At 37.8% G+C, this 10,180-nt stretch overlaps 1 protein-coding gene across 1 annotated transcript in view; it reads right to left on the minus strand.

Annotated features, from left to right (window-relative positions):
• LOC102767615 (synaptotagmin-like protein 5) overlaps positions 1-8,440 on the minus strand; it is a gene marked incomplete at its 3' end in the record, with an annotated part of 29,127 nt that extends 20,687 nt beyond the window's left edge. Inside the window, exon 1 of the mRNA XM_006771031.1 lies at positions 8,237-8,440. Coding sequence (XP_006771094.1) covers positions 8,237-8,355 — 119 coding nt within the window. The remainder of the gene's footprint in view (positions 1-8,236) is intronic.
• Between the last annotated feature and the right edge of the window lie 1,740 nt (positions 8,441-10,180).

Genomic DNA, 10,180 nt, shown 5'->3' on the forward strand with positions numbered 1-10,180 from the left:
ACTATAATTCCAATGGAAACTAAAGAGAAAATAAACAAATGGGGCTATATCAAAATAAAAAGCTTTTGCACAGCAAAAGATACCATCAACAAAGCAACAAGAAAGCCCACTGAATGGGAGGACATATTTGCCAATGTTATCACTGATAAGCGTTTAATCTCCAACATTTACAGGGAACTCATACAACTTAACAAAAGGAAGATAAACAACCCAATCAAAAAATGGGTAATGGATCTAAATACTTTTTGAAAGAGGACATAAGGAGAAGGCCAAGAGACCTGAAAACATGCTCAAAGTCACTAATCATTCCAGAGATGCAAATCAAAACAACAATATGGTACCATCTCACACCTGTCAGAATAGCTATCATCAACAAATCAACAAACAACAAGTGCTGGCAAGGATGTGGAGAGAAAGGAATCCTCTTGCACCGTTGGTGGGAATGCAGAATACTGCAGCCACTGTGGAAAACAGTATGGAGTTTCTTCAAAAAGTTCAAAATGGAATTCACATTTGACCCAATAATCCCACTTCTAGAAATATAGCAACAACAAAAAGCCCACTATATGAGAGAACATATTTGCCAATGTTATCTCTGATAAGGTTTTAATCTCCAACATTTATAGGGAACTCATACAACTTAACAAAAGATAAATAATGCAAAAAAAAAAATGGACAGAGGACCTAAATAGATACTTTTCAAAAGAGGGTATAAAGAAGGCCAAGAGACCTGAAAACATGCTCAAAGTCACTAATCATTCCAGAGATGCAAATCAAAACAACAATATGGTACCATCTCACACCTGTCAGAATAGCTATCATCAACAAATCAACAAACAACAAGTGCTGGCAAGGATGTGGAGAGAAAGGAATCCTCTTGCACCGTTGGTGGGAATGCAGAATACTGCAGCCACTGTGGAAAACAGTATGGAGTTTCTTCAAAAAGTTCAAAATGGAATTCACATTTGACCCAATAATCCCACTTCTAGAAATATATATCAAGAAATCAGAAACACTGATCAGAAAGCATATATGCACCCTTATGTTCATAGCAGCACAATTTACAATAGCTAAAATTTGGAAATAGCCTAAGTGCCCATCAGCAGATTAGTGGCTTAAAAAACTGTAGTACATCTACACAATGGAATACTACTCTGCTGTAAAAAGGAAGGAACTCTTACCATTCGCAAAAGCATGCTTGGACCTGGAGAGCATTATGCTAAGCAAAACAAGCCAGTCAGAGAAAGATAAATATCAAATGATCTCACTCATTTGTTTAATATAATGAACAACATAAACCGTTGAACAGAAATAGATCCAGAGACAGAGAAGCATAGAACAAACATTAAAACGTCAGAGGGAAAATGGGGGTGGAGGATGGTTAAGATATCAACCAAAGGACTTGTATGCATGTATTTAACATAACCAATGGACACAGAAAGTAGGGGGTAAGTGCATGTGCTGGGGGGTGGGCGCAGCAGGGAAAGGACAATGGGGGGTAAAGGAGCGTTATCTAATACTTTAACAATAAAGAATGTAAATTAAAAAAAAAATAAAGAACTTACATTTTGGGGAAAAAAGCGGTGGTACATTTATGCCATGGGATGCTATGCAGTAATAAAAAGGAACAATACTTTACCCTTTGAGACAGCATGGAAGGACCTGGAGAGTATCATGATAAGTGAAATCAATCACTAAGAGGAACACAAGTATCACATGATCTCACTCATATGTGGAATCTAAGTAATAAAATAAACTGATAAAAGTAGTGAATCCAGAGACATGGAAGCATGGAACAAAGTGCAGAATCTCAGAGGAAAGGCGAGAGAGAGTGGGTGGGTAGGAGGTAATCAACCATGGACCTCGTTTTCATATATGCATGACCCATGGACACAGACAACAGGGCGATGAGGGCCTGGGTGAGGAGTGAGGAAGGGCTGTAGTAGGGTCAATGTGGGGAAAAGGGGGACATATGTAATACTTTCAACAACAAAGATTATTGAAAATTCTAATAATATCTATACTAATAAAAGGGTAATATGCTAATTAGACTGGGAGACCTTCCAGACATCCTCCCAGACAAAGCCATGGTGGTGGGGCCGAGACAGAGGCAGTTAGGGACAATCAGGCCAGGAGGGGAGGGCACTTGGGGATGATCAGGCTGACAGAGGGAGCAGTTGGGGACGAGCAGGCTTGCAGAGGGGGCTGTTGGGAGGGGAGCAGGCAAGCAGGCAGAGTAGTTAGGGGCAATCAGACAGGCAGGCAGGTGAGGGATTAGGAACCAGTGGTCCCAGATTGCTAGAGGGATGACTGACTGCCAGCAGTGGTCCCAGATTGGAGAGGGTGCAGACAGGGCTGAGGGACACTCCCCCCTGCCACGCCATGCACGAATTTCATGCACCGGGCCACTAGTATAAAAATAAATGGCTAAAAAATAAAATAAAAAACATTGTTTTTGATTTCAGAGATGAAGGGCGTGAGAGAGAAATAGAAACATCAACAATGAGGGCGAATCATTGATTGGCCGCCTCCAGCACACACCTCACCAAGGATCAAGTCTACAATCTAGGCATGCATCCTGACCAGGAATTGAACGATGACCTCCTGGTTCACAGGTCGATACTCAACCACTTAGCTATCCTGGCCTGGCCCAAAGGACACTTTAGCTGTTTCCATGTCTTGGACACCATGATAATGCTACAATGAACATAGGGGTGTATACATCTTTACAAATAAATGTTTTCAAATTTCACAGTTAGATACCCATAAGAGGTGTTTCTGGGTCATTTGGTAACTATTATTAATTTTGTGAGGAGCTTCTATTCTGTTTTCCATAGAGGCTATACCAGTTTACATTCCTACCAGAGTGAATGAGGGCTCCTTTTTCTACATGTCCTCTCCAACACTTCTTATTACTTGTCTTGTTGATAATAGTCATTCTAACAAGTGTGTGGTGGTATCTCATTGCACTTTTGATTTGCATTTCTCTAATTGCTAGTGAAGTTGAGCATCTTTTCATATATCTGTTGGAAATTAGTGTCTTCTTGGGAGAAGTGTCTTTTCAAGTCCTCTGCCCATGTTTTAATTGGATTGTTTCTTTGTATTAAATTTAGCTGCATAAGTTATTTATATATTTTGGATATTAACCCCTTGTCAGAGTTATTGTTTTCAAATATCATCTCCCGTTCAGTTGGTTGACTTTTCTTAATTTTTGGAAGAAGTGAGAGGAAGAGAGATATAGAAACATCAATGATGACAGAGAATCATTCATTGGCTGCCCCCTGCACACTCCCTACTGGGGATCAAGCCCACAACCCGGACATGTGCCCTGACCAGAAATCGAATCATGACTTCCTGGTCCATAGGTTGATGTTCAACCACTGAGCCACGCTGGTTGGACTGCCTTTTTGTTTTGTTGGTGGTTTCTTTTGGTGTGTAGAATCTTTTTAGTTTAATATAGTTCCATTCATTTATTTTTGCCTTTACTTCCCTTGCCTTTGGGCTCAAATGCATAAAATGTTCTCTCCGACCAAGGTCCATAAGTTTAGTAGCTATAAAACATAGGTAATCTATTGTTTCAGATCTAATATTTAGGTTTTTGGGATATAAATAATAGGAACAAATAAACAAACAAGAAAAACAAATGAACAAAAACTCTTAGACACAGATAGCAGTATGGTGGTTACCAGAGGGAAGGGTGCTTACCAGACAGAAGGGTAATGAGGGTCAAATATATATGATGAAAGATGATTTTACTTTGGGTGGTGGGTATGCAATCCAGTATACAAACCATGTGTCAAAGGAAATGTACACTTGAAATCTATATAATCTTATTAACCAATGTCACCCAATAAATGTAATTAAAAATTAAGTAGCCCAGAAGTGTGGCCCATACTAGTATATCTGGGTGCTGGCATTCACACGCAACAGCAACTGGTATAACTGTGTTATTGGACATGTCCACTGGGGAAGAGACCCCTCTTCAATGGGTCATCTTTGGTCTCATGTCCACCTCCAGACCCATAATAGTTGCCAGAGGAATCCCAGTCAAGGAATGATTTTTTTAAAGTGACTGCTGGAGTTGAGCAAAACTGAGAGTTGGATAGGAAGAAAGAAAAGAGAAATGTATGCTATAAGGCAGTGATGGCGAACCTATTACACACATGTCAGAGGTGACATGCGAACTCATGTTTTTGGTTGATTTTTCTTTGTTAAATGGCATTTAAATATATAAAATACATATCAAAAATATAAATCTTTGTTCTACTATGATTGCAAATATCAGAATATTTCTATTATATGTGGCAGCACCAGAGTTAAGTTAGGGTTTTTCAAAATGCTGACACGCCAAGCTCAAAAGGTTCACCATCACTACTATAAGGCAATGAATAGAACTTACTACTGAGACAAGTCCAAGAATAGGTGTCAAAAAGAACCTAAGTGCAGACATGGTTTAGACTTAGGCATTGTGGCCAAATGAAAATGATATCTTCGTGAGAATAAAGCCAACAAATGAACTGCAGAAATAAATAGGTACTTATTTTAAATTGAAGATTTCTTACATAAGTCAATACGACAAAGTAGACATTTAGCAAGCAGTATTTATTTTTAGGTGTGGAAGATCAAGTAGAGTAAAAATTTGTTATTGATATTTGGGAAGGTAGAAATAGATACTATGAGTCATGTACTTTTTTATGTTAGGCTGAGTTCTTCCACAGTTAGAAAAATCTAAAATACAAAAGGATCAACAAACATTTTAATATTATGCTTCCAAATGAAAGGTATTTTTTTTTGCATTTGCAGTCACTATTGATAGTTCCAATTTTCTTTGCATCAGTTCCTCCCTCTTTCTTCATTGCATTAAAGCACCAATAAACATAATTTATTTGTTCTTTACAAAGAACATTTAAAATACTCTTGCTCTTTAATACTTGAAACCTGTGTCTGTATGTCCTGTATCACTCCTTCCTGCTTGGGCTTAAATAGAAAAATAAATATATTTGAGCCTCTGGGATGAATCTAGAATGCTCTGATATCTCTCCCCAAACTACAGTTCATGCCTGGAGGTAATAATCAGGTTTCTGATGTGCTTTTGGGTGCAGAGCACTTTTAAAAGCACCCAGGGGTTGGGGGGTATGGGGTAATGGGGGATGAGGACACATATGTAATACCTTAATCAATAAAGAAATTAATAAAAGAGCACCCAGAGACCGGTTCCACCTTAACAAATGCCACATTATAGTGGCTATGTGGACTGTGGAGCACAATTGTGGGACAGGCCTCTAAAATGTTGATTCAATATAATTTTCACACTTTTCCATTGTTCTATTTTCTTAATCTCTAAGGACAGCCTATTTAAGCAAGTAAGCACACAAATACAAAATCCACTGCTTCCCAAACTCCAGTTTACTAACTTTACAGACCAGTTTTTTCTTTGTGATGATCATAATGCTTAAATTTTTTTCCTTGGCTTCCATTTCCTTCTGAAGCCTATTAGTGGAATCTGAAGGCAATTTTGTGGTTCATGGTAAACAGATGAAATATAGTTGATATATATTTGCCAGTATCAAAATCCTTTTCAAATTTCATGGCTAAGCTCATATGTAACCTCTCCTGTGAAACCATTTCTTCTTTTAGATCTTATTCATAGCGGATTATTTTTTCCTCTAGACTCCCACCAAATATCAACTTACACCTCTGTAGCACAGTGAAAACAACTGTAATAACTAACACAAAAGTTTTCTGGTGCAACAAAATCTCTTACACCATAATTTCCTTATGTTGATAACTTTGGATGATAGCAAGGAAAATGATTAAGTTCCCTGTGTGCTCTAGCAAATCCTCTAGTTGAGATTTCCAGAAGCTAATTCTGAAATGTGCATTTGTTGTGCAAATTATTTAAGGAGTGCTCTCTGTAGGAACTGATAAGGAAGTAGGTGAGGTAGGAAAGGAAAGGAAGAGGGCCAAAGCCAAGGTGAAGTCCAACCTCAGCATGTTCCCATGGGGAGCTCTGAAGCAGAAGTCGCATTGTTGAGTCTGTCTTGCCTCAAGGTAGAGGCAAATGGTTACAGTATCTGTCAGCCATTGATTTGGGGCTGCCCAATAGGGACATAAACTTACCTGTCACTGTGGCTTTCTAATCCTATGGGCAACTCCAACCACCCAAAGGTGGTCCTCTAAAGAAAACAGTAGGTGCCAACCCTTAGAAGTAAAGCAGGTAGAAAATGGGGGATGAGAGCATAGATCCAAGGGACCCAGAGGATCTGAATGGAGCACTGATAGTGGTCACTAGAACTAGTAAATCAAGAGCCAAACGAACCATGGGAATAATGATTATAGCCAGGAATTATATAGTGCTTACTGTATGTCAGTATTGCTCTACGTTCTTGATAATATCTTATTTAATCCTTACAACAACCTTATGAGGTAGCTAATGTTATAATTTCTGTTTGTCAAATGAGGAAACTAGATTTATTTATGGAAGTCACTTGTTTTTTTTATTTTTTTAAAGTATTACAAAGGGTATTACATATGTGTCCTTTTTTCCCCCCGCCCTAGACAGTCCCCTAGCCTCCCCTATCCCCCCAGTGTCTTATGTCCATTGGTTATGCTTATATGCATGCATACAAGTCCTTTGGTTGATTTCTTACCCCCCTACCTCCTGCCCCCAACCCTCCCCAGCCTTCCTGCTGCAGTTTGACAATCTGTTTGAGGCAGCTCTACCTCTGTATCTATTATTGTTCAAAAGTTTATAATGGTCTCTATTATCCATGAATGAGTGAGATCATGTGGTATTTTTCCTTCATTGACTGGCTTATTTCACTTAGCATAATGCTCTCCAGTTATTTATGGAAGTCACTTGTACAAGGTGACACAAAGATTTCATGGTGCAACTAAGATTTCAATCAATAAGTGTGGATGTATGCTTCAACAGCTGCCAAATTTGGCATGGCTTTTCAATACAGAGCTGTTAAGAGTGACAGAACCAAAATCTCTGGGCTTGACTCATACCTTGGTAGCTCAAAAAAAAAATGAGATAACACATTTAACACAGTTTAGTGTAGAAAAAAACATTAATTACTCAAAAAAATTTAAAGAGGCAGAAAATCAATAACTTTACCCTGAAGAGCTCTTATGTATATTGTAATATGAAATAAGCATCAATCAAGAATATTTTAATGTATTTCCAATTCTAAGGATCCTAGTTGCTTTAGGTACATTGATTATTTTGGGAACATGTTAAGATAATAAATATTAATACAAGTTTTCTCTTCAAGCAAAATAAACAAAGCTTCTGATTGCAGTTTGGAAAACATACAAGACAAAATCTACATGTTGCACAGTAAGCAGTAATTGAGTAGGAAACTGTTTATATCTGCTCCTGTATTCAGGGGTGATATGTAATAGCTAAATATATTTAACAAGCAGGACAGTACAGGCAGCAACTAATTGCAGTGAATGAAGCAGCCAATCAGAATGACAATATGACCATTCAGAACAGATAATGCAATCAATCAGAATGGATGTTGGCTGAAACATAGGTGAGATCATATATGGGGATTTAGCCAAATATCAAACATGCCTATAACTGATGTGAAACTCGATTGTGCCAATATTACTCAACTTTTCTCACAGAGACATATTTGAAAAAATATAGGTGTTCCTGGGGTAGAATAGGTAAGTTTCACTCCCAAGATCCCCTGCTTCTTATCCCAGCTATAGTGGAGACAAAGTCCCAGTAAGACTGATCAGAGAAAAGCATTATAAATAAATAATAGCTAATATTTATTTTACACTTAGGTACCAGGTGCTGCACATGTATTATCTTCCTTAACTTTTGCAACAACCCTATGAGGTATATACTATTATTATTATTATCCTTGTTTAATTGATGAGGAAACCAAGGCATGGAGAAGTTGAGTAACTTAATCAAGGTCATGCAACTAATATATCCCAGAGCTAGCACTAAAACTTGGGCAGTCCTCCCACTTAGCTACAAGTTGTGACATTATTAAAAATGGGCATTCTCATCAACACCATGTTATTAGATCAACTCCATTCTTCCATCCAGCTAAATAATAAAGTACAAAAAATATTTGGGCTATGATTTGGAACCCCTGAAATCACTGAACAACATTTGTCTTCAATGTGGTTGCAGTTGTCCCATTTCTGATCTAAATTGCTTCAAACAAACAGAAAGCAGTGAAGGAGGGCAGCAAAGATAAAAGAATATTACCTTATTCTCTTTTCCTCCACTTTCTTCAAATATTCATCTCTCTTTAAAACTCCTAAGATCATTTCCTTCTCATGATCTAATAAAAATGAGAGATTGATGAACTCTGAGTTCTTAGACATGGTATTTCAGCAGCAGCTCTGAATAGCAGTGGTTGAATCTTCCAGGTGAATTGATATCCTCAATTCTTAAGGTCCCCTTCAACAACCCAGTCACTCAGTTCTTTGATATAGAATGATTTTTTTTATAAAGTATTTGAAGAATTGCCAATGTTAGTTAGGTATTCTTCCAGGCTACATAGAAAACAGGCTCCACTGGGAATACATTCCAAAAAAAGTCATTACTGTTTTAACTGAAAAATATTTCCAAAGACTTTGCTGTGGTGTACAGTCAGGTGGAAGCTGAGGGTCACTAATGATGCTCAATATTGATCCTTCAGACAACTACAGGGCAGGAATCATATCCACTAGAGAAGAAAGGGTGGAGAAAACAAAGGAGAGAAAAATTAATTAGGCCATTTTTCCCATAGCACTTGTAAGAGTGTCTAATTTTTGAAACAGTGATATATTTCAGCTAAAAATTATTTTTATCAGGAAACATGCATTTATTATGCTCATATCATGTGTTTATTACCATGAAATATTATAATATTTGGTTGATTCCAAGTTCTTCATGCAAATTCAGTTTCTTTCATTATAATTAGAATTCTTTACTAGCCAGATCCTGTTAGCACATTTGCAGCTGACTCATGGACAAATTGGGTCACCACTTGGGGACACCAAGTGTGCAGTCTGTACAAGTCCCTTATATGGCCTCCTCCTTTTCTCTTCCTCCCTACAACTCAGACCACAGCAAAGACAGCACTGCTAAAAACTACTAAACAGTGCTACATGTAGCAACATGAAAATATCTCACAAACATAATATTGAATGAAGAAACTCAAGTTACAGAAACATTCATGCAGAATAATAGCATATAGATGAAGGAAATAACTTGTGACAACATTAATTTAGGAATACATGTATTTGTATTATAAATACAAGAAACTCAGAGAGATGCAGAGAGGAGAACCCAGGAACTTCAATTGTATTGGGTAATGTTTCATTCTCAAGATGGGTGTTTTTATCTCATGATGTACATGGTCATTTGTGTTCTAGGTATGTGAATACTGTAAAACAGTTGTTCTAAAACTAGCCCCTTGTCAACATCAGAAGCTTTTCAAGCACTGTCCCTTATTCTAACTCTTGAACACATTCTTTCATTGCCTTGGTAACTGGATTCTCTCTATACATCCCCTTAAGAATGATGCATATTAGAGTGATCTACCAGATTTTGTGATTGGGCATCATTCTGTGACACTATCCCTCAGCTTCGCCCCAGATCTGTGAACTACAATCTTTATGCAAGTTACACTTGGTTTGCTTGGTTCTAGCCAGGTTCCCAAGCATAGCTAAATACTTACTCAAAGACTGCTTAGACTAAACTCAAAATTTCAAGATAACTGGAAGGATAGAATCTTTTCCAGAGCCTCATTAATTTTCCAAAATTCCTATTTGTTTGTTCTATACATTGTACACCAAACCAGAACTGAAATGACTTGGAACTGAACTGCTTCCTATAGACCACAAGCTAGTCCTCTCTGAGAAAACTGCCTGGTCAGGACATATATTCTAGATTTAATCAAGTCCTTTTTTCCACCTCCAAAGTCATAGAGCAGTGATGGCGAACCTATGATATGCGTGTCAGAGGTGACACACGAACTCATTTTGGGTGACACGCATGGACAGAGACAAAAAAATTGCATAATTCAAATATTTGTCTCTCGCAACGGCCAGAGTTGGGCATCATTCGAGTAATATTATTACTCACGTTACTCATGATCAATAATGCAATTCTAAAACCGTATGTAAACATGTACATCAGTGTTGTGTAGCAAAGATACAACAC

The sequence above is a fragment of the Myotis davidii genome, unplaced genomic scaffold (assembly GCF_000327345.1).
Source record: "Myotis davidii unplaced genomic scaffold, ASM32734v1 scaffold1445, whole genome shotgun sequence".
In the NCBI taxonomy this organism is placed as follows: Eukaryota; Metazoa; Chordata; class Mammalia; order Chiroptera; family Vespertilionidae; genus Myotis; species Myotis davidii.